This window comes from Danio rerio, chromosome 1 (assembly GCF_049306965.1).
Source record: "Danio rerio strain Tuebingen ecotype United States chromosome 1, GRCz12tu, whole genome shotgun sequence".
NCBI lineage: Eukaryota > Metazoa > Chordata > Actinopteri > Cypriniformes > Danionidae > Danio > Danio rerio.
In genome coordinates this window covers 36,873,064-36,899,063 of record NC_133176.1, presented here as the reverse complement: position 1 = coordinate 36,899,063, position 26,000 = coordinate 36,873,064, and the positions used below count along the sequence as shown (strand labels likewise).

The 26,000-nt window shown below is 34.2% G+C and overlaps 1 protein-coding gene and 1 non-coding gene across 12 annotated transcripts; both read left to right on the top strand.

Annotated features, from left to right (window-relative positions):
- The first annotated feature begins 1,335 nt into the window (after nucleotides 1-1,335).
- Nucleotides 1,336-26,000, top strand: cd99 (CD99 molecule). Of its 11 annotated transcripts, NM_001079980.2 has the most exon segments (15): nucleotides 1,336-1,416; nucleotides 1,519-1,583; nucleotides 5,221-5,262; nucleotides 5,442-5,492; nucleotides 5,626-5,655; nucleotides 5,878-5,919; nucleotides 6,285-6,308; nucleotides 6,719-6,751; nucleotides 7,538-7,585; nucleotides 8,638-8,718; nucleotides 14,871-14,906; nucleotides 15,050-15,070; nucleotides 23,582-23,689; nucleotides 24,371-24,421; nucleotides 24,913-26,000. In NM_001079980.2, coding segments are annotated over 14 exon segments (657 nt in total). In that variant the 5' UTR covers nucleotides 1,336-1,416; nucleotides 1,519-1,522; the 3' UTR covers nucleotides 24,942-26,000.
- Nucleotides 24,112-24,203, top strand: trnar-ucu (transfer RNA arginine (anticodon UCU)). The gene is given in 2 exon segments: nucleotides 24,112-24,148; nucleotides 24,168-24,203. It is a non-coding gene; the product is annotated as a tRNA-Arg (tRNA).

The window sequence follows — 26,000 nt, the reverse complement described above, 5'->3', positions numbered from 1 at the left end:
AATAATTATACAAACATGTTGTAAAATAAATAAACAATAATAAAAAACAAATAAATATATAAATGGATGAATGAATGAGGTAGAAGCAGTGGCGCAGTAGGTAGTGCTGTAGTGCTGTCCCTTCACAGCAAGAAGATTGCTGGGTCGCTGGTTCGAGCCTCGGCTTGGCTGGCGTTTCTGTGTGGAGTTTGCATGTTCTCCCTGCGTTTGCGTGGATTTTCTCTGGGTGCTCTGTTTTCCCCCCCACAGTCCAAAGACAGGTGAATAGGGTAGGCTAAATTGTCACTAGTGTAAGAGTGTGTGTGTAAATGCTTGTGTGGATGTTTCACAGAGATGGGTTGCGGCTAGATGTGCATCTGCTGCATAAAAAGTTGCTGGATAAGTTGACGGTTCATTCCTCTGTGGTGACTCCGGATTAATAAAGGAAATAAACTAAGCCGACAAGAAAATGAATGAATGATTATACAAACATGTTGTAAATAAATAACAAGAACAAAAAACAAATAAATATAGACATGGATGAATGAATGAATGAATGAATGAATGAATGAATATACAAACATATTGTAAATAAATAAACAAGAACAAAAAAAATAAATACACACACGAATGAGTTAATGAATTAATGCATAATTATACAAACATGTTGTGAAATCAATAAACAACAAAAAAACAAATACATATACACATGGATAAATGAATCAATGAATGCATAATTATACAAACATGTTAAAAGAAATAAACAACATTATTAACAAAACAAATACACACATGAATGAGTAAATAATAATAACATGTTGTAATAAACATGTTGTAAAATAAACAAACAACAACAGATAAAAAATACACACATTGATAAATGAATAAATGAAAAATTATACATACATGTTGTAAAATAAATAACAAAATAAAATAAAATAAATACACACATGAATGAATGAATGAATGAATGAATGAATGAATGAATGAATGAATGAATGAATGAATATGTTCCAAAAGTTTAAAGATCATGTCTACTGGCTGTCAAGTTCACCTTTTTTATTAGAGTCTGTCGCCACCTATCATCTGGTCTCGTAAAACAACAAATTTTCTTAGTCAACTTTGTCATCAAAGTGTATATGCTTAAAACAAGAACAAACATAAAAAAAAAAAAAACATAAATCGAACATAAACGTACAACTTTACAATAAGAAGTAAAAAAAAATAAATAAATAAAAAAGATTGTTCTTTAGATCATCTGCTTTGAACAAGAAACAGCACACTCTAAATTCTTTTCAAGCACACGCCCTCTCCAAAAGAGCGCAGGTAGGGCGTGGCGAGGACACTCTCTCTTTCCTGCACATCATCTGTAATTAAACTACGCAAAGCGCTGAACTGCTGAATAGCAATTGGAGCTCGCTTGGGTCACTCAAAGGGGTGAGTAAATCTTACTGCTGAACTTTCCTTACCAGAATTTCTAATTTTAGCGCGTTTCAAAGCTCTCAAAAAACACAAACAATATTTAATACTTTTCTACAGCATGATGAATTCATACACGTGGATTTTACTTCTGCTGGCAGGTCTCGCAGCAACCAAAGCGCAAGGTATGGTTTCCAGTCTAAACGTTTGTGTTGTCGTTTTGTTTTGGTAACAGCGCTTGTAACAGTTTGCGTACTGGGACCGCTTGTTCCCAAAATATCACAACTGTAACAGAAGAAGCTGATTTTTGACAGTTCTTCTATACGTCGCTGGTTTATGTCGCTTTTATGTGGAAATTAGTCACAGTTGCCTACTAGCGCAGTTTTTTGCCCTGGTGAACAAAGAGGTTGATTTGAGTTACCCAAGACCTTGGTACGTTGGCTTGACACGAAATGTGATTTTTCCACATACAAACTGCATGACTCACCAACCCTTGGGAAGAATGGCAGGAGGACTTTTAGCACAAAGCTAATGTTTCTTTTTGTAAGTCGATATTGGTAACATACTGTTTTTAAATGTATGACTAAAGGTTATGACATATAAATCCATGCTACAGAAGTAGATGCTGATTTCCCCCAATTCAGTTTATTTAATTGGATTTTAACAACTTTAAATGATTATTCAGTAGCTGTAAACGGTGAAAACCTGTGTTAACGTTAATATTTTATATACTTTGGTTCTCCAGCTGTAACCAAAATCATAAGCAAAACACTTCCTAATGTGGCTTTTAAAACATTACATTATACAATATTGCATGAATAGTAATATAAAAATGGATTATTAAAAAAACATAACACAACACATACAATATCTGATATCAGATATTATATGGGTTGTGTTACGCATTTAATTCTTCTGAAGATGCTTTGAAAGCTTTTTGCAAGCTTCTGAATGACAATATTTTTGCTGCATACTCTAAAAATGGTGGGTTGTTGTAATCCTACATTGGGTCAAGTATAAACAAACCCAACAATTGTGTTAAAAATGTAACTTAAACTTAATCGGAAAAAAGAACCCAATGTTGTTTTACGACAAGCCAGCTTTTTAAAGAGTTTATAGTGCTAATTCATTTTGGTAAATAATAAAACATAAAAAAGGAATCACAATTTTTAGTGTCCTGAAAAGTAATGCATAACATCTTCAATTATACTTTTAAGGTCACAGAAATACACATTTTCATTCATAGCAAAATGTGCCCTGGACTCCATTTTTAGCAATCTAGTTGCCTTGAACACAGCGTACTAAATATACTTGATCCCATGATGTTGACCCATACTTCCTGTGGCACTGTTCCTACATTGGACATTGAAATAAACTATCATCGACACACTCTTTGTATAGTATAAAGCATTGTTTTGGTTTGCCATGATCTGAGATCAGTTCCTCTTGACTTGTTTAATAGTCAGTGCTACATTTGTGGTAAGAACCACTGTGAAATAAGCATGGCAATGCAAATATACCGTTTATACACTCCCAAATTAGTCTTTTTATTGTTTTTAAGTTTCCCTGAATTTTCACATTTCCCAAACTTAAATGTAGTTCTTTTGAAAATGCATTTGATGTAAGTCAATGGCATAAACTTCTGAATAGACAGATTGCCCTGGTTACAGTTCTGATATAACCATCCGCCACATTCGTGCACAGAGCAGAAATGAAAGCAGTTCACATTGCTCTGGCAACATAAGCCACAGGATGTTGCCCTATCAGGCAGTTTCGTGTGGCAGGCACGCAGTTGCATGCCCACCATAATGTGTGTCATATACTGTACATGAAAAAATATAACAATACTTTGGTTTTATGTCTAGATTTATTAACTGTCATCTTAAATGCTTGTTGTTCAATGTGAATACAGCATACACAATAGATGCACACAGTGTATAGATGGGTGGGGTTATTATGTGAAAGTGAACTGTCAAATTCCAATCATTTAGCCCAGTCAAGACTTTTACCCTTTAGGAATGAGGTTGGTTTATTGATTTGGTGTTTTCTCTTTCTCTCTTTCCTTCCCTCTCACAAACATTCACAATTGCTTTTTTTTTTTTTTTTTTTTTGAGAGAAAAAAAAACATTTAAAGGAATAGTTCACCTAAATTAAAATAGTTTTCATTTACTCACCCTTGTCCTGTTCCAAACCTGTTTTTTTTTTTTTTGAACATGTATTAAAGGATATTGGAAACTGTTGGAAATGTTCACAATAAAGTAAGAAAACAGTACAAAACTGAATGGTTCATGCTTTCAAATATTCTTCAGTATATCCCCTTTTGGTTCAACAGAACACATTTTTTGTCCTACTATGATTTCTCCAGGAATGCTGAGTTTGGATTGATTGAAAAGTTAACACTTTAGTTTAGGTCACAATTCACATGTTTAACCACTAGTTAAAAGAAATAATAATAATAAAATAATATAAATAGTAGGTAGTAATAGTATAAAGTATGATCTTATTCTGCATAGCTAATTCTTCCCAAAGTTTAAACACAACTTATACCTTACCAAAAATTATTAATAAACAGCTAAAGATACACGTCTTTATGAGGCTTTTTAAACTTTAAATACCGAAAGACTTACATTATGCAATATTGCATAAATCAATGTTTCTCAACCATGTTCCTGGTGGTCCACCAGCTCTGCACATTTTCCATGTCTTCTTAACTAAACACACCTGATTTAGATCATCAGCTTAGTAGCAGAGACTGAAAGACCTGTAATCGATGTGACAGACAAAGGAGACATCCAAACATAGACTGCTGGTGGTCCCATAGAAACGTGGTAGAGAAACACTGGCATACATGATAATAAAAGTTATTAAATGAATTATTAAAAAGCATAACAAAACACATAATATCTGACATCAGATATTATATGTGTTCTGTTATGGTTTTTTAATATTTATGAAGATGCTTTGAATGTTTTTTGCAGGCTTATGAATGACAATATTTTGCTGCATACTCTAAAAATACTGGGTGGTTGTGATCCTAAATTAGGTCAAATATAAACAAACCCAACCACTGTGGTAAAAAATGTAACTTAAATTTAATAGAAAAAAAAAAAAACTAACCCAATGTTTGGTTAAGACAAGCCAGCTTTGTTAAAAGTTTAGAGTGCTGAATTATCTTTGTTAAAGATAAAACATTAAAAGAAATACATTTTTTAACAGTAATTGATAGTTAATTAAGCCAGTAGTGGTAATTAATAGTTTGTTAATACTGTAAATTGTGACCCTAAAGTGTTTTTTTTTTTTTTTTTTGATGAACTGTCTCTTTAAGGAAAGGCCATTTTTGCAATTTATTTTTAGAAGTTGCTTTGAGAGAACAATTATTTAGACATTTGAATCGATATGCCTCCAGTACTATAAGTTAGTCACATGTAAACTGCAGTCAGTTTAGAGCTGACTAATTTAATTCATTCTTATCAAATGTAATGATTTACATGCTAACAAACAAGTTCTGAATGTAGTTAGCTAGTAAATTTAACTTGGCATGTATGGGTCGTTTATTTCTATGTTTATTATGTATATTTAGAGTGTTACGGTCTAATGCTGCTGATGTATACTTTCATAATTTGGTTGTTTGCAATTAAATTAATAAATAAGTTTTGCTTATTTGGCTGAATGAATCCTTTACTGATTGGAGCTCTGATTGGTTAAAAAATGGAAGTTTGTATTGGCCCATTTTCTCGATATGGATGTTTCAGAAAAGAAATTAGATTCAATTTAAGCTTGAGTTTCTTTGAACAGAATATTAAAGTAATGGTTTTTTTGCAGAATTGGACCTTGGCGATGCCTTTGGTGATGATGATGAGATCCGTAAGTAGATGGTTCTCTGTATTTATTCCATTGGTCATTTTTATGTTGATGTTCTACAATTTGATGTAGATTTAAAATTTTGATTCATTAAAATATGTAAAATATATATAAAGTTGTGTCATACTTGTTTGTGTGCAGTTTTTGTATATAAAAAAAAATCATATTGTTATGCACTTTAGCCACAGAGAAGCCAAAAGAAAAACCACCCCCACCCAAAAATGCAGATCCAGGTAATCTTTATTTAAAATATTTAATATGGTTCCACTCATTTTCACTTATATTTTATTGTTTTGACTTTGTTAGGTTCATGTGAATATATGTAGAGTGCCATTTTATTGTTTCACCTTTATTGTACTTTTGTAGGATTTGATTTAGCAGATGCTTTTGAATCAGGTAAGACCCAGTGGACTTTGAAAGGCTCAAAAATATCATACGTAGCTGCATCTAAAGTGTTCTTCCATAAGAAGCATAGAGCTATATATAATTTTTTTCTACTCGCTAGAGTTCCAAAACATGCAGAATGTAATTTTCAGCTGCTTATACCTTCAATTTAACTTTATAAGTTTATAATGATAATGACCTTTTTGTTTTATCTTCATTGTTTACTGTACACAGACCCCAAAAAACCTGTTGTTGTTCCCCCAAAATCAGTGGATGGTAAAAAAATATGAATTTATTTTTGTTTATTTATTCATTTATTTTTTTTTTTATGTTTTTATGCATGTAGGAGTTGTAGGAGTTGACTTTTGGAGACAGTTTGCCGTTTACAGTTTATTTCATGTAGTGTAAGGTGATTCTGATGTGAAGTAGGTTTAATTGCAAGTTGTTGCATAATTTACTGGTATAATGTACATGCAGTGTGCTTAAAATAGGGTTTATGTAGTCATGTTTGCTCAATATATCTATATTGCATTTTGTTGGGAATGTTTAGGGAACTCATTTAATTTGCTAATTTGATACAGTTTGTCTTGGTAAATGAGTGCATTTGTCAACTTTATGTATTCCTTTTTATATATTTGCAGATAAAAAGAAACCAGCATCTGGAGGTAAAACTTGCATAAATACAGTATCATTTACATGCAAGTATTAAAAATATGTTTAATAAAGCAACCTGTTTCACCAGTGAATATGCAAATCAATAACCTGACAATATAGCCATATTTAATTATTAATGCTTTTTTTTTTTTTTGTATTTGAGGGACTGGACAAATGTCAAATGTCTGGGTGTACAATATGACTCATGCTAAAGCCGTTTTTTAAAAAAAACAATTCTGTTTCATTTTTATATGACTTAACTATGCATGTTTAGCAAAAGACATATAAGAAATATATATGTATAACTGTTAAATATAAAAATACAAATGTGAAAAGTAAATTGTGTTTTATAAATCTTTGAATTTTAGTTTTATAATTATATTTTTAAGTAATAAGACTAATTCAGTTTGCATTTTTTCAGGTGAGCTGGATCTATCTGATGCGTTTGGTCCAGGTAAGAAAAATCCATCCATCCATCCCTCCATCCATCCATCCATCCATCCATCCATCCATCCATCCATCCATCCATCCATCCATCCATCCATCCATCCATCCACCCACCCACCCATCCATCTACCCACCCACCCACTTATCCATCCATCCATCCATCCATCCATCCATCCATCCACCCACCCACCCATCCATCCACCCACCCACCCACCCACTTATCCATCCATCCACCCACCCACCCATCCATCCATCCATCCATCCATCCACCCACCCACCCATCCACCCACCCACCCACCCACTTATCCATCCATCCATCCACCCACCCACCCATCCATCCATCCATCCATCCATCCATCCATCCATCCATCCATCCATCCATCCATCCAAGCAATATCATTTATTTCATATATTAGTCAATTGTTTGCCTAAATTAGTGTAGGTTTTTTTTTTTGTACAGTCAGCTTAATCAAGTAAAAGAAATGTCATAATTTACTCGCTTACCTACTATTTAAAACATAATTTCTTCTTTTATTTTCTTAGGGTTTTTTATTTATTTGTGAACTGTTTATTAAAAAATAAATAAATAAATATTGGACATAAATAGGATTTATTAAATATTTATGTATTAAGCGCTAACTTACCGGCTGTTCTGTTACTATTTATGGCTATTGCCAATTGATAATTTTTTTTTCTTACTATCTTTTACAGCTACTATCAATCTAATAATTTTAAGGTAACAAATCATGCCATTTTGAACGAGTTTATTTATTTTATTTGTCTATTTCTACAGATACAGAGACCAAAAAACCTATGCTCCCACCTAAAGAAAGAGAAACTGGTATGCTGGTACTATTGCTACTTTAAAACACCAAAACAAACAACATGTCACACTTTGATCTCTCATCTCTTGTTAAAAAGACACACATTTTACTGCTAGTTGGCTGCAAGAAGACTCGATGCCCCAAAAGTTTTTTTTTTTTTTCTAAAAATATTCCTTATTGCACTTTTAAATTTAAAATAAATACACTTTTAAGTCATAATATAATGTGTATAATTTAAATTGAATGGATAAGCATTAAGCTGCATGATTGATCATTCTGATATTACCTTAACATGCCCCAGTTTTATCTTTTACACAATGTGCAATGTAGATGTCTATAGTTTAAAAAAAAAAAAATTAAGTTTACTTTGTTTTATTAAGATATAAGTGCATGATTAACATTATTGTTTCAAAAATAATGTTTTCTAAATTGCTGAGACAAGTTGTCGGGAATTGCAGTTTAATTTCTGTAACCAATCACTTTACATATACAGTAATGTGAAAAAGTATTTGCCCCCTGACTGATTTATTATTTTTTGAATGTTTATCACACTGTTTATCCCACTTAATTGTTTCAAATCATCAAACAAATCAATTTTTAAATGAAGACTTTTATTATTAAATGAAAATAAATTCAAAACCACATAGCCCTTTGTGAAAAAGTGTTTCCTTCCTTTGTTAAACCATAACTAAGTTCTGTCATCATTTACCCACTCTTCACTTGTTTCTAACCCATTTTTCTTCTTCTATTGAACGTAAATGAAGTTATTTTTTAGAAAGCTGGAAACCTGTAATCATTGACATAACTAGTTCAACACAATAAAGAAACGTAAAGATTTGGAACCACTTAGTGGAGAGTAAATAATGAATACTTTTTCATGTTTGTGTTTTCACATTTGAAAACACAAGGTAATAATTTAAAAGCTCATCACATTTCATTTTGCTAAATGAACATTTTGAGCTTTAATGTAAAAGTCATTGAAACAGGAGAATCACTAAATTTACTTTTTTTGTTTGTGTACTACACTGCTTGTCCTCTGAAATTTTATTGCTCTTATTTTTTCATTAAGGTGGTGGATCTTTTGATGACAGTGATCTTGTTGATGTCAGTGAGCGAGGTGGATATAAACCCGATGGAGGCGGCAGTAGAGGTTTGATTGATTGATTTATTGTACCATACCGCCCTCATTACTACTGCATTATAAGAAAAAGAAAACACAATGTACAGCCGGAAGTGTAACATGCATTCATAACATTTTTTTGCGCAGTGACGCTACTTTGAATGAGTCCGATTTACTATACATAAAACGGCAACTGCGTTTCATGAAAGACATGGATTCTATGAGGATAAACAAGAGACCAAGGGCTCTATTATACACCCCACGCAATGTGGTGCAAGGCGCGACGCAATTGTTTGCTAGTTTCACTTTGGCACAAGAGTCATTTTGACGTTTTGCACCACACTGTTTAAATAGCAAATGCATTTGCGCTCATATGTGCGCCCATAGGTGTTCTGGTCTAAAAAGGAAGGCGTTCTGAGGCGCATTGCTGGCGCATTGCTATTTTGAGAAACTATAATAGATTTTTCAATAGACCAAAACAAAGCCGGTTTATTGTCCAGTGCAGAGCGCGTTAGTTGTGCGCCTCGCCTACACACTGCTTTATACACACAAGATGTGGAGCAATACGCAAATATCTTTTCATATGAAAAATAATTAAAATATTAAGGATATATATATATAGGATATAATTTTAAATTATTAAAATTTTGCAAAACATTATTTTCTAGCCGACAAAAATATAAAAACCCCTGCCTTCATGCCTTCTAAATCTCGAGGGGCTTTTTCAGTTTATTCGTGACAATTTTTTTTTTAATGCTGTCATTATTAGCAGTATTATTTATTATATCCATATTTATATTTGTTTTATTAAAAACAAGCTTAGATTTGCCCACCTGTCAGGTTTCAGACCATATGGGGCACAGCTTGTGTATTTGGATGTAACTCAGGTTTTAGAACACACTTCGATATTATTGAGCATTTATACGTTTGCTGGAAATTTTAACTGAATTTAGAAATAGTTTTGAAACAAATCTTTGAGCTAAACAAACTAAATTAATTATTCATAGGCTAATCGATGTCTGTGCGTACAAGGTTTCCCTATCCACGAAAGCGAAAGTTAATAATTTAACTCTCATTCTCGTGCTGTAGATGCTCTGTTTAACTGTTTTGTTGCTAGTGAAACGCTTAGTTTTTCCACTTACAAAGTTGTCATGTAAATAGCAAATGCACTTATGGCGTGACGCAACTGGCTCTTAAAGGGAAAAGGGAAGGGGAAGGATTTGAATAAAAATGGATTTGAATAAAAATGGGAGTTTCCATTTGGGCACATGCTGATTTTCACCGAGGCAAAACAAACACAGACGCGGGGGAGAAAGACAGTGATTGTGTTTAATGACGGTGAAATGTTTGATACCGCACGTCGTATAAGAGAAAAAAAATCCTCTGCGTTTCTCGGTAACTCAGATGCAATTGGTAGGGCAGAAAGCCGTGTGTGTCATTCCTGTCATAAAATGTGGCAAAAATTAAACACGACGGTCGGTAATGGTTTGCTTGCAGTGTTCACATTTACACTCGGAGAGCAGCGTTTACAGCAGATCTTTCAGTCCATAATATTGTAGTGATATTAACGTAAACTAAGTAACTTAGAAATCTTTTTGACTAAGGTCTGTCTTTAAACACTGAAAGAGTACAGTTGGATATGGAAAACAGACTAATGGGGACACGGGTAAATCTTCAAAGGGAACAGTGTACTTTATAACTTCATTCAAATCACCCTGGCTACGTTGTTTCACTTTCTTAAAAAAAATAAAATGAAAACATGATTTAAGGAACTGCCTATTTTCATTTTGATATTAGCAACTTAACAGACAGCAGAAATGTTGAGGCGTTGTGCTGCATTTGTGAGCATCATCTTCACTGTGTGGATATTTATAACAAAACAGAGCCGATAACAACTGCCTCCTTTCAATTTCAATGAAAATACAAAACATACCCTCTCTTTTGCTGAATATCAGTTTTAATAATCGATTATGGCCATTATAAAAGTATAACATACAATAAGTTTATACATTATAGGAAATAAAGGCAAGCGATCAGTCAATATACAGAATGTAGGCTACTTGGTTACATTAATTATTAACCTGTCTTTGTGCTTAGCCAAAACACGTTACCTGAGAACAAGTAATAGAGGGGGGTTGTCGCGCGCGTACTGAAGAGCGGTGTTGTGGCACGCGTACTGAAGAGCGGTGTTGTGGCACGCGTACTGAAGAGCGGTGTTGTGGCACGCGTACTGAAGAGCGGTGTTGTCGCGCGCGTACTGAAGAGCGGTGTTGTCGTGCGCGTACTGAAAAGCGGTGTTGTCGCACACGTACTGAAGAGCGGTGTTGTCGTGCGCGTACTCAAGAACGGTGTTGTCGCGCACTTACTGAAGGGCAGGACGGAGGGTGTAGCATCGAGGGGGCACTTTTGATCATTTTGGAAGGGCACTTTCTATCCAAGACTAAAAAGGGCATGTGCACTGCACAGGTTGAGCCCTATGTGTGCACGTGCCTGGCAGTCATACGAGCAGAGCTCTCATCTGGGTAGATAAGCAGCAGCGCTTGCCCAAGAGTGTGTGTGTGGTCACGTGATATGCGTTTTCAGCGTTTTGGTGTGGACGGAGAGCTGTTCAGAAACACTGGGTGAAACGCTAGTGTGGACGCGAATCGTTTTCATTCTAGAACGCCATTTTAAAACTAAAACGCACTAGTGTAAAAGGGGGCCAACAAAAGGGCACTGATCACACACACTTACCAAATCTGTAGAGACAGGACTATTAACACAAACTGGAGCCACGTCTTTTTTAAAAGGAGACGAGCAGCAAATCTGGATTTTTACAATTTCCAGATGCGAAAAGCTCTAGAGCAGGGGTTTTCAAACTGTGGGTCGCACAGTCAACAAAGTTGGGTCGCGTAACGTCACATAGCTGCAGCTATATTTACATTGCGGTGAATCAAAACCAGTACGATTGACGGCAATAACTCAAAAACCTCCTACCCTAAAAATATCTAAAGTGTTTCCTACAAAAGACAAAGCTGGATATGTTTCATAGCTGTGTTTTTCTTTTTTTCACTCGACATTACGAGCACTGCTCTGTTTGAGCTCTCACAATCTGCGTTTAGCTGGTAGAGGTCGCCCAGAGTGGTGCTTTCAGTAAGGGATCGTCGGAAAAGTGTTTATTTTTTCGTTTTTTTTTTTTTAGCTCCGTCCTGCATGTTTTATTTTAAACACAACTAATTTTCTCTTAAATGAGCACAAACAGTTACTAAAGTAGTCGAATGCTTCATTATAGATCTGTGCATTCTTACATTAACACCTCTGTTATCAAACAAAACACAATGAGATATTCATTTGCTGCTCTTCACTAAATAACTATAGTAACTTTAATCAATATGCAAATACAATCAAAAGTGAAATAGATTTTATAGCTTTATTTAATTTCTGGATAGGCCATTGATTTTAATAGGCTAAACCATTTATTTTATTGTCAATATTTTTTAATGTTTGCTATGTATTCTATCATTTGAAGCTATTTGTTGTCCAATATTTTTTACATTCCAACGTTGACAGATTGCTAATCAATAAATAGCTATAGTGCTATCTGTTAGTTTTAACGTCACCTAATGTTGTGGAAGGGCATAGATCTTATGGAAAATAGTAATAGTAATGTATCTACCCCCATCATTCCATCCTCAAGCAAAAGTGTAAATATTAGATCAATTGAGCAATAATGTTAATTGCATTGGCATATTTATCTGACGTTTTCCCAGCTTGTAGTAGCCGATCAAAAAGCTATTTAGTTTCTTATGACTATACACTAGAAGTGGAATTTACTGCGATGTGACGGGGCTTGATCATAATCCAGTGGCTTGATCAAAGGTTGATCATATTCTCTTCTGAAAAAAAAAAGAGTATCTTTTTCAACAACAAAAAAATATCAGTTACAGCCAGCATCCCACAAAAAGCACTTCGAGCCTCATTATGTGCATATCGAATCGCAAAATCCAAAAAGCCGCACACCATATATTTTTGACTGCTTTGAATGGATACATTTTTTTACCCATTTTTTCATAATAAAATATTATGGTGGTCTTGAGATTGAATTACTTGCCTAGGTGGGTCCCAAAAAAAAAAGTTTGGGAATCCCTGCTCTACAGTAAAAAATGTTCCGAACAAACGTATTTCTGCCACGTATCGCGTGCACTGATTCACACGTGAGTTCAGCTGCGCTCTCATAGAGGGAAAATAAAAACAAAACCTTCACTGCAGCACATTATAAAAGCAACACTAACGACCCGTATCTCCAAACAATTCTTCTTCTTCCGTTTGTTTTGGCAACACAACGTGGTGTCTCTCTGCCGTCTGAACACTATGACAGGTAAAACTGTCGTCAAAGCTGTCATGCATTAATGAAGTTGCACAGCATACACATTAGTGCGCGCTAATTGGTTTGAACCAAGTCATACTCATGAATGAATCCAACACACACAGAGACGTAATACGGTATTCCCAGGTACAGACGTCCAGTCTACACGCTGGAATACACGCTAAGATCTCATGGCCATGACACAGCGTTGAAAATTTGTTTTAAACCGGAAGTTACGAATTTGCTCAAAATAAAGCAAAAACAACACATTTTTACTTTTTTGTGAAATATATGTGTCCTAATAGTGTTTTTAGCAGTGTGTGATACATGTACGACTGTCAACATCTCAAAAAATGTGTTTTGGTGTTTCGTGACCTTTTAAAGTATGGGGAGAATGAATGAATGACAGCTTCTAAAATTGTCTGAGAGGCATCCCCTTTTTGCCCAGTAGGCCCACTTTGTGTTTTAGGGCGTACTCACACTACTACAGTTGCCTCGAACTGGGCCAAAACAATATTGGACTCCTGTCTCCCCTGACGGCCCGCACTCACATTACAATCGGGCCTGAGCACGCTTACATCATCGATGATTCGCTGTTCAGTAGAGAAGCGCTTTCGCTCAGCACAGTGGACATTTCTTTAGTTATATCCTTTATTTTACAGTCTATGGTTATATCGTTTAGTTGTTTGGGATGCGGAGACACACAGTCAGATATTTTGCCGAACAGATCAGCCACTTTTGACACTCAAAAAATCATAAAGTCCTAGTGCTGCAGGAATTACGAGGTTTGCTGTAGGTGCGCAGCTGTCATGGAGTGAGGGGTTTGCGTCTTTAATAATCTATGACAATTTGCGGCCATTGAACTGTAAGAATGACTAATAAACACATATCAAACAGTCCCTTAAAAGTCACGTCTCAAAGCCCAAGTGAACTGCGCTCAGGCAAACCTCTTCCAATCGGGCCAGCCTTTTTTTTCGGGCCGGGCCTTTTAAGCCTTTAATATTAATGGAAAATGCACAGATATTGATGTATCATAATGTTTTTACACTACATTATTTGAATCTACCAAGCTTAGCTTACAATGTTTACAATGTTTTCAATGTTTACATTATTCTACTTACATTAAATCTAAATCCCAAATATCAGACATGACAACAGATTGTTAAGATTTAATTAATGTCTTACTTGACTAACTTAATTCATAAATGTTTCTTCTGCTTTTTCTATAGTTTATCAGGGGTTATCACAGTGGAATGAACCGCTACTTACTTGACAAATTTATATATTTTTAACTTTTATAATACAATGTGTCTTATGAAAAATGGTATCTTATTTACTAGCTAATAATATTATTATTACATATAAAAGGACATCTGAACCTAGTTATAGGAGCCTGATAAAAAATGCTCTTTTACAAGAAAAGAGGTCTGATGGATTTAGGGTGTTTTGCATCTAAACTCTTCGTTTTATATATTATTACTTGTTTTTTTTATGTACACTCTCAGAAATAAAAGTACAAAGCTTACTGTGGCAGTACCCTTTCAAAGGGTACATTTTTTGTTCCTAACAGATTCTTAAAGGTACAAAAGTGTACCCTAAAGGACTATTTATCACCCTTACAGTACAAAAGTGTACCTTTTATTTCTGACTGTGTAGGAAAAGCACAACTGATTCAGTATTTTATTTTACATAATTCGTTGGAGTGTACTGTATGGCTTTGTATGACTTAAATAGCTTTAATGTAATTATATTCAGTTAGCTAGACTTTATATCCTATTTTACTGAAAGTCTAGTGCTGTTTTAGACTAAATCTAACAGTTTTTTTTTTTTTTTTAAGGGCGAGGAGGAGCCCCTTCTTCTGATGATCAAAGTGGTATTTAATTTATTATGAATGTTTATATACATTTAGTTGACTTTTTTAGTAAAGTAAATTAGCAATCTACATTTCTTGAGCAGTATTTCTTCTATGCTGGATGTTAATTTGTGCCTTTTTATTTATTTATTTTTTATTATTAGGTGGAGCTGAGCAACCTCAAGGTAAATATATTTTATATATAATTATATATTTAATATATAATTATATGTACCTTTTTATTTAAACTGTTCTCAAAAATGTCAAATCACAATAGCTTTTCTCACCTATCAGTTAGTCTCTTGGTGTACCATCAGAAAATGAGGGTTGTTATGGTGTTTACCTTTTGGAGTCCACTTAAAAATAGTTGTTCCCTCAAATGTTGACATGAGCGAGTGCCTCTGGGTTTTTTTTTTTTTTTTTTGGCTTTCTCTCTCATTCTCTCATTTCCTTACTTTTGGCAGTATATTATTAAGCTCAGTTTATCCAGCATTGTCTTTCTTAGCAAAGTTAGCATGTGTTCTGTTTTTGATTGTATCTATATTTTGAAGAGACTATTCATGAGTCTGACCACAAAAATAAAGCGTTTTAGCCATGGAAACCAGGCTTGTCCGATGACTAACACTCACACAGTACTTACATAAGCACAGGGCGGTCCAACAGACAAAAACAATTACTGTGGGCAGTACATGTTGAGGTTTTCCACTAGCAGACTGTTTTCCTCTGTGTTGGTTTAAATGGGTGGTGAATGGCTGTATGTGTGGTACCTTTTAGCATTCCTGAAGAGTGCTTGAATTGACTGTTCATTCTGCCATTGGCCGTGCCCTAAATCTCTGCTTCGGTTGCCTGTCTGTCGTTGCAGATCTAGACCAGCAGTGGCTCCAGTTTGTCAAGATGCTAGTCGATAATATACCAGAAGGCCTCAGTGTCTGGATTGACAAGTTTAACCAAGTAGCAAAGCCTCTGCTAGAGCAGATTCGGGGGCTTCTGAATGTAACCGAAGACAAGGCTGAGCTGTGAATGTGTTGGATAGTAACTTTCTTTTGATTGTGTTGGGTTTTAAGTGGTTTTACAGATTGTTTACATGGTTTGCAAGTTATGTTTGGTTATAAGGCTGGGACTCCTGGTGCTGTTTTGAGGATGCTATGCATATTTGGTGAAGATTTAGTGGTATTGATTTAGCCAGTTTGGCAGTGTGGAATGAATCATATTGTATGGGTGAGTTAATTCTTTTTATGGTAATATGGATTGTTAAAAGCTTATACACTACCTTTCAAAAGTTTGGTGTGGGAAATCATTTATTCATTCATTTTTCTTCGGCTTAGTCCCTTTAATCACAGCGACAGTTTTACACAGCGAATGCCCTTCCAGCTGTACCCATCACTAAGAAACATCCATACACACTCATGTACACACACTAATACACTACGGCCAATTTAGTTTATTCAGTTCACCTATTCAGAACATGAAAACTCCACACAAAAATGCCAACTGACCCAGCCGGGACTCAAACCAGCGGCCTTCTTGCTTGAGGTGACAGTGCTAACCACTGAGCCATCGTGTCGTCAGTAATAACAATAATACAAATAATAATAAGTAATTCATACTGTAGGTAATTTAGAAAGGATGTTTTTAACTGATCAAAAGTGACTGGTAAGACAAATTAGTGTCAAATAAGTACTGTTCTTCTGAACTTTTATTACTATATAAAAAAACATTATTAAATGATTTATGGTTTCTACAGCTCGGATATTGTGTGATTGAGTTATAAGTACTTGTTATTCCATGGCGGAAAACTAGACTTTGTCAATCCGCCACACACCCTTTGATGAAAACAATTTCACATCACAGAGGTCTTTGGATCATACTGACTAAACTTGGATTCAGTCTGATAAAATTTTTAAGAGAAGTTAGTTACACTGAAACATGTAATTTCCTGTTGGCAGCAGATGGCGCTTTGACTGTAACTGAATGTTGGCATGTAAACGTGTTTAGGTCAGGACTGCAATTATAACAATTTCCTGTTTCATGATGAAACATCAAAGTTTGTGAGATCCTCACGAACACGCCCTTCAACAAAAACTCTAGATCTTCGCAATTTAAAATCGCCAAGGTGATAACAATAGCCAATTTTGATGTTGAACTGATAAAATCCCTAGGAGGAGTTCGTTAAAATACAACGCTTGGAACAAATTGGCATGTTTTATGTCACTTCATTAAATGTGTATAGATGGCACTGTTGAGCCATTTTGTTACACGCACTTCAGAAGCCTATAACAAACCTTAATATTTGCCAATTCTGGTGCGTGTGCAAAGTTTTGTGAGTTTTTGGATGTTAAGATCCTCAAAAATGGGATGCATTCTAGAGAAGAGGAAAAATAAAGGAACTGAGCAATTCCAGTAGGGTATATGCAGAGCTAGTGTTTCTTCCCATACCGATATACTTTCTGGTGAACGGTCAATGGGACTTTTTTTCAATTTTTCACAGTTTCTTTTACAGCATCGATGTTGTAATGTTATTAAATGTAATAAGTTAAACAGACTTCAACATTCATTTAGTTGTTGATGCCTAAACAGAGATGAAAAGCCGTTTACTCGCACACGACCGTCAGGATAAGCAGGCTACTGCAGAAACGCAACTAGAAATACTGGAGTAAAATATATGTAAATACTTTAAAGATGGCACAGTAAAATTAAATTTAATGCAGTGATTCTTTGTACAATCTAAGATCCACTTTATAGCGTATATCATTTAGGCAGTGAAGACGGTTGATTTTTAAAAAAACATACCTTAAACGCACCAATTTTTGTAACGGTATACAGTTCCCCGAAATCGTTTGACCCAAGTTTTAAAAAGTCTTTTTTATTAAATTAAAAGTCTTTCTGCATGTTTACGCATATATAATAGATATATTAGTTAGTAAGTAAGTAAGTAAAGGTTTATTTATATAGCACCTTTCCCAGACATTGAGTCATAAAGTGCTTTACAATAAGAAAAAACAAGTAAAAGAAAACATGAAAATAAAAGAAGGCATTTTATAACATATTAAAACAAATTAAAAATCCAAATACAGAAGCACTAATACTGTTAGTTAAAAGCTTGGCCAAAAAGGTGCGTCTTTAAATGCTTTTTAAGTTCAACTGATCCCAGAGTTCTCAGTGCTATCGGGAGACGAGTTCTGGGAATGGCTAACAGGTCTTTGCCAGAAGACCTCAGAGACCTGCTACATGAGTGACTGCTTAAAACAGAGAGCCATCTTCCTGCAGATTTCAGTTGCTACCCATATCAAACACACCTGAACCAATTAATTAGGACATGAACGCCACATGATAATTACAGGCAGGTGTGTTTGATATGGGTTGCTACTGAAATCTGCAGGAAGGTGGCTCTCCAGGAACAGGGTTGGCCACCCCTGGCTTAAAAGATCTTGAATATACAGGGGTGTTTGACCATGCAGAGCTCTATATGTAATGAACAGAATCTTAAAATTGACTTTAAAACTGATAGGAAGCCAGTGAAGTGCCTTAAGCACAGGTGTAATGTGTGACCGCCTACTTGTGTTGGTTAAAAGCCACGGCGCTGCATTCTGCACAACTTGCAGTCGCTCCATAGAGGATTTGTTCAGACAAGAGAACAGAACATTACAATAATCCAATCTAGAAGAGATGAAGGCATGGACAAGCATCTCCATCTCTTTCTTTGACACAATATCTTTTGTTTTTGCAATGTTTCTCAGGCGAAAAATCATGTACGAACAACAGATTTAACATTAAAACACATAGCTCAATCAAAAATGACACCAAGATTTCTAATATCACTGCAATTTGAAGATGACAAGCCCCCCAAAACTTGCCTGATCATTGGGGTGATGCTATCTTGAGCAAAAATTAACATTTCTGTTTTATCGGGGTTCAGTTGCTGAAAATTGTCTGTCACCCTTTGTTAATATACTAAACAATCCTGCAAGAGAGACAGTATGTCTAGCCTCTCAGGGCCCAAAGAAAAATATAATAGGGTATATACCGAAGCATGCTATAAGGACTTTTAATTTGCCAGTAACCTGGGTTAAGTGCTTCCGGCAAACTGTATGCCAATGCAAAAACTGGCACATTTAAAGGCTGTTTTCTTTAAAAATCAGCGCTCTCCACTAGCTGAGTGATATCCGATATAAAGTGGATCTTAGATTGTACAAGAAGCACTGCATTATATTACATTATCCCCCGCCATGTCTTTATATAATGAGCATTTATTTTACTCCAGTATAGTCAATGGAGCTTCTGCGATAGCCTGCCGTTTCTGACTGGCGCGTGCGAGCAAACAACTTTTTGTCTTGATTTGGGCTTGAACAACTAAATGAATGCCAAAGTTTATTTAACTGAATGTATTTTAATGACATTTCAACATCGATGCTGTAAAAGGAACCGTATAAAATGGAAAAAAAATTAAAAGTAAGAGGTCACCAGAAGTTTATCAGTATGGGAAAAACTCTAGCTCGGCATATACCCTATTGTACATCATCTGCATAGCAATGGTAAGATATATCATTAAAACTAATAATAATCTTGCTGAGAGGAAGCATATATATATTAAAAAGAAGAGGGCCTAGGACAGAACCTTGAGGTACAAAACAGAACAGAGGAACAGAGTCTGACATACGAGTTCCTATGGACACAGAAAAAACTCCTGTCAGCAAGAAAGGAGGGTAACCAACTCAGAGCTGACCCAGTAATGCCCACAAGAGAATGCAGCCTCTTAATTAAAGTGCAGTGATAGACCGTATCAAAAGCTTATATTATTCATTCATTCATTTTCATTTCGGCTTAGTACCTTTATTAATCCGGGGTCACAGTAGAATGAACCACAAACTTAATAAATATATTAATTATAATAAATAAAACTTAGAAAAAAACAGTATTTTTAATTAGAAAAATAAAATAAATAAAAATAGTTTGTCTACCAAACTATCTTATTAGATTAATTTCTGAAGAATTAGCTTGCCCTCACATAAAATGTGTTTTGAAATTATAGGGTTGTTTATCTTTTAAAATGTTTTAAAATGGTATCTATTCTATTTCTATCTGTATTTGATCTTAAAAATGCAATAAAACTGGCAGTCTGTACAGGTAAATCAGTCGTCTTTAGTCAACCAAATGCCCAACAAAAGGACAAAAAAAGAAAAGCTTTTGAAGAGTAGTGTATAAATTAAGGAGTAGATAATGGATGTTTGTAATACATCAGTATACTGATGAATGAGGATTTTGGCTGTGAAATGGAGCATTCAACTTTTGTTGTTTAAAAGAAATGTTTATTGCTCCTGCATCTTTTAGGACATCCTGAGGAAGTCTGGTCTTTTTACTTTTTTTGTGTTCAAACAATGGGGATACGTATTTTTTATTCTTTTTATTTTTTTCGTGTTCATTTTCTTGTTCTTGTTCCAGTAACAGTGCGACTTGTTCTTCTTGACACGTCTCAAATGAGAATTAGCTTTCTATCTCTTCTGGTTTTATGGAGCAGTGGATTAACCCCAAGGCAATGTTGAGCATTCCATTACTGTGCTTCCTTTTTTCTGCTCGTGTCTGCCATCTTATTACTCATTTTCTCGAGAAGGAATATTTGAGGTGGAAACAGTATAACGCTGGTTTCTTCTGGCTTAGTTTTAAACTTGCTTGACCTTGAAAATGCAGCAGAAAATTGAAGTTGGCAAATGTTTGTCCATGAGCGAGTCTCAGCCGAAAGCTTTAATGCTGGCAGGGATTATGCCAGCCTAAATCTCAAGTAGAGCCGAGCACTATGAAATGTATTTCACCCCAGACACTTGTCATACTGTAACATTGACTTTTTTAATATTTTAGATTTAAAGAAACTGATTTTAACACAGACTTTCTTGTGAACCCACTTGTAGTTTGTTTCTTTTTATCTGCACAAAAAAGTCAATTATTATTATTAATTTTTTTTTTTAAAGACTGAACTTAAAGACGCAAAACAAAACAAACATCTGTTCACATTTACACTATGTTTTGCATTTGAACTTACTGAACATCCTAAAAGAATGCTGGGCTGAAAGTGCTTTGTGTGTCTGTACATGTGATGGTATTTTTAGAAACTGATCTTAGAAAACATGTTCAAAAATAAATTCTTGTGCTCATGCTAATACTTCAACATGCTTTATTCTTATGTGCTGCTTGTGGTTAGCTTTATTGTCATTTGTTTGTGTAGTTCATGTTTCAGCTGAAAGTATACTAGAGTTTTGTTCAGTTTTGTTTTTTGTCAGAGGATGTGGTCTACTTGTTTAGTGTGTGCCAGGGTTGAGATGGCAGCATCTTATTCAAACGATCAGCACAAGCAGATTAAATGCATTTGAAGTTTGTTTAAATCAATTTAAAATCTTAGAATGTAAAGATATGCCTAAAAATGTAAATTTAGCTTTAATAGTGGTGCTTTTTAATATGGATAGATTTTTAATTATTTAGGTGACTGAAATTTTACTATTCTATAGTACTGCAGCTACTGCTGTGAAAAATTCATTTGCAAAGTTGATGAACTTGTGGTTCGCACTGTGGTTCGGTGGTTTGCACTTATTCAGGGTATCTGCAGGGTCTAAAAAAGCCTTAAAATGTCTTAAATAAAAAATTAAAAAAGAACAGAATTTTAGGGCCTAAAAGGTTTAAAAATTACTGAAATATTGGCTTGTACAGTAAGGGTCAGGATTATAAAACCCCTTGAATTACTGGCTCCCCTGTTTATTTTTTTTCCACAATTTCTGATTCAAGGCGAGAATATTTTTTCAACACATTTCTAAACTTAAGAGTTTTAATAACTAATTTCTAATAATGGATTTATTTTAATTAATTAGTTACTGTATAATGATGGTTTGTTCTGTAGACTATAGAAAAAAATATAGCTTGAATGGGGCTCATTTTGACCTTAAAATGGTGTTTAATAAATTAAAAACTGCTTTTATTCTGTTTAAAATAAAACAAATTAGACTTTCTCCAGAAGAACAAAAAATATTAGACATACTGTGAAACATTTCTAGCTCCTTTAAACATCATTTGGGAAATATATATAAAAAAAAGAAAAAAAATCAAAGGGGGGCTAATAGTTCTGATTTCAACTGTAGGTCTTAATTAATTTATGTATTTTTAACAGGTCCTAATTTTCTTTAATTTGTGTATACCTACCCTATCTGGCCATTAACCCCCATACAATCCCCATCTCAGCCCATCTCAATAAAACTTTAAACTTTAAATAAAAATAAAAAAATGCCATTTTTAACTTTATTTACCTTACAGTAACATTTCTTTAAAGTTAAAATGTATTTACTACTGAGGACACTGACCTCAGACTGTTGTTTATACATTTAGTTAATTACAGTTTATAAAACGTTTGTCTTTTTTTTTTCTTTTTTTTTTTGCTGAAAGTGTATGTTTGCAACTACACCTTGCATGTTTTGACACAATATTAAAAATATTTTGCTAAAAAAAAAATTAAATTAAAAAAATGTAAAATGTAATTATGTGTGTGTGAGTCTTCAGACTCGGATTGTGTGAGTCTGAAATTTAATTCATAATGGTCTCAAAAATGTCTTAAACTTAACTTGGTGAAACCTGCAGAAACCCTGTTATTGTTGTAATCTCTTGTATATCTCAACCTTAGAGTGATGGTTTGTTTACTTTATGAAACAGTGTCTTTAGCATTAGCATTCTCTAGTGTTGGTTTATTAAAAATCTGCAAAATTTGCTTACTTTACTTAGTTTCTGTACCACTCTTTGATTTTAAAACGTTGTCTTTTTGGCGATCTATGATCATTTTTAATAAAGTGAAATGTGAGAATTCCTTCTGTTTGGTTAATGTCAGTCACACCCAACTGCTTTGGCCCTGTTCTTTTTTCATTGTCAGCATATGTGAGCCGGTAAACTAACACCATCAACAATGGCATGGCGAGAATGTATTGCGCATGTGTGAAGAACACTGGCCTGCCAGCTAGAGAGAGTGAATTAGCGATAGCCTCTAATATTAGCAAGCTTCATAAGCTTTAGAGAAGTAGCCTATGTTTGTAGAAGGTTAGAACTGAAGCTTTTTAGTCTTTAGCTAATGCAAGTAATTCGACAGGCTCTCTTTAGTCAAGTTATCTCCTGCAGGCATATTTGCATTCACAAAAAAAATTGGCCGCATGCAGCCAACACCCATAATGTTTACACCACATGACAGCGGAATTACAGCAACTTATTTTCTAGTTCAGTAAATCATAATTGTGCAATGTCAGATATGTAGTTTTCAAAATTATGAATCTTTTTTCTTAAGATGGAGACCTAGTAAAGTTATCAGTGATCTATGTAATGAATCTATTTAATTATTTAATCAATAAAGTCTGTATACATTTTGTAAACTTTTATTTTCCATAGTTTGTTGTGACATGTAAATTAAAAAGAAAACACGTCTAGTTGAAGAACATTGTGTACTGGCACATTTCCCATGTATTCTGTAGAGAATTTGACTCCTGTTGCGCCCCCTTGTGGCAAAACCTTTTTGTATCTCTTGTTAAATTCCCAAGTTACAGTAGTTTTGTCAGCAAACTTCTACTAATGATTGGTATGTTACTTTGTTTCAAATTACCTCCGTCATTTAAAAGCATTTGTAACTACCACTTGTCCTTTTATTATCTTATGTGTGTCTCTTTAAATGTGTCCCACAGGCGGAGCTCTGGCTGCCATCATCAGTTCTGTAGGAGTTGCTGTTCTCGGGGCTGCCTCCAGTTACTTTGCGTATCAGAAAAAGAAACTTTGTTTTAAAGTGCAAGGAGGTAAGTTGCCCCCCCCCCTTTTATATATATATATATATATATATATATATATATATATATATATATATATATATTTTTTTTTTTTTTTTTTTTTTTTTTTTTTTTTTGAGGAAAGTATTTGAATCCTCAAAAAAGTACTAGCCTGGTTTAGATATTTGAGTGAGGCTTGCCTATTTGAATAGTTCAGATTGCACAGAAGAAATTAAAAACTTACAGTTACAAAACTTACAAGTCTAAAGCCTTGTTGTGGCGTATAAGTTGTCTTGCGACTGTGTAAACACTGGTGGGAGCCCCAATACAGAGTTAAAAGTAGCTGAACTCAAACAGCAGCTCTTGTAGAGGAAGTGGGGGTTGGGCGGATGACGTGGATGGCTGTTGAACTGCTTTCCTTGTATTACAAAGGCCTCGAGGGCTCAACAGGTGGCTCTGTGGCGCAATGGATAGCGCATTGGACTTCTAAGCCTCACTTAGAGAAGTGATTCAAAGGTTGTGGGTTCGAGTCCCACCAGAGTCGAGTTTTTTAAGACCATGTTAAAAAAGTGGCTGATGACTCCTTTAGCACCATGTGAGAGAAATGTTAATGGTGTTTTCATGGAACTTCAGTAAGAGACTTACAGTGTGAAAATTAGGCATAAACAATATTAAATATCAGGATGAGCTAAAAAGTTATTGTTCTTATAGGGGAAGATCCAGAGAGTGGCAAAAGCCATGGTACTAATTCCGAGCCACAAGGTAAGATTATTATGTTCTTGTTATATTATTAATATTTATTGTTTTTATTAATATTGACTCCAAATTTGACTCCATATGCAGCATGCAAATCTGTCTGTGATTGTTTCATTTAGTTTACATGAATATCCACACCAAGTTTGAATGGTGTGACGCTATTTGTTTTTTTAATCGTGCTATTCTCAGAAAAGTCTTTTTATTAGATCAAAACTACAGCAAAAACAGTTATTGTTTTGTAATATAAAATAAATGTTTTGAAATATTAATGTAATTTCAATGTAGAAACATTATGTCTTTAATGTCACATTTTGAAGAGTTTAATGCATTTCTCAGTTATTATTTAGTTTTGGTTGTAATGGATGTCAAGTTTATTGCATTTATTATAAGTATTAAGTTTTCAGAAGTTATATATGTATGTTTTCTTAGGTTTATTTATTGCTTTCTGAAACATTTTTTACTAGTTGTTGACTTTTGTCTACTTTTCTCCCCTACAGTTCTCAGTAACCTGCTCCGTTCATCATAACTGATGCTGGATCTGAGCACTGAAAGAATATATGCACCAAGCATGTACAGATATGGAGAGCCTAACCCTGTGGGAAACATCTGTTTTGTAAAATGCTGGGCTTAGTGTAAGTGTAAAAACATTAGTGTCTTTTTTTTTTTTTTTTTTTTGGGGATGCTTTACAATTTATGTTGTACTACCTTTAAGAATGTGTTTTTCTTTTTTTTATTAAATTTTTTGGATTTAACATTTCTGTAACACTCTACGATATTTGACACTTTATAAATGCTAATGTATTTACTAACATGAACAAACAATGAACAATATTATTCATATTTGTTAACGTTGAATAATAAAAGTACAATTGTTTAATGTTAGTTCATGTTAACTCACGGCACATCAACTAATGTTAACAAGCACAGCATTTATCATTATTTATCATTAGTTCATGTTAGTAAATATCTAACTTCATGTACACCAGATTGCAAAGTGTTACCAACGTTTTCTCTTGACTAATTAATCTTTGGAGGATGTAGAGTTCTGTCACTAAACTGCTTTTAATGCTGTTTTGCTTTAAAATAGTTCCATTGTAAGAAACTACACTTTACACTGACAAAGTTGTTACTATTTTTGTAGATGTATACAGCAAGTTTCATGAGGGACTTGCTTTTGTAAAGTGCAAGCTGTCTATACAGATGAATACAAAAGTTATCCTTTTGTTCATTCTTACACAATATGTTTGTATTGAAGCGTTTTTAACATTTAGATATAAATCTATAATAATGCTGATGAGAACCTCACTGATCTTTTTAAAAATGTCAATTAAAAGATAAAACAATCATGAGTACATTTAAAATTGTGGGATGCAAGTTAATTTTGTTTTTGCATGTTCTTTATTTAAATGTATTTAAAATTCAATGTATTCATTCATAAATACTGCTGAAGAAAGATACAAATTTAAGAATGCCCATTTTCATGTTATTATATCATTGAAATTCTTGTTTTATTGTCTCTGTGTGCTTTTATTTTTAACATACATTTGCTGTTACTTCCTTTAATAAAACCACTGCCATTCCTGAA

What these genes read in the sequence shown, in the direction of transcription:
- cd99 (XM_068219725.2), top strand. Translation starts at nt 1,520, where the DNA reads ATGATGAATTCATACACGTGGATTTTACTTCTGCTGGCAGGTCTCGCA. An exon ending in AAAGAAACCAGCATCTGGAG is followed by an intron (nt 6,309 to 6,718) that starts GTAAAACTTGCA and finishes GCATTTTTTCAG; the next exon opens with GTGAGCTGGATCTATCTGAT. An exon ending in TTGTTTTAAAGTGCAAGGAG is followed by an intron (nt 23,690 to 24,370) that starts GTAAGTTGCCCC and finishes TTGTTCTTATAG; the next exon opens with GGGAAGATCCAGAGAGTGGC.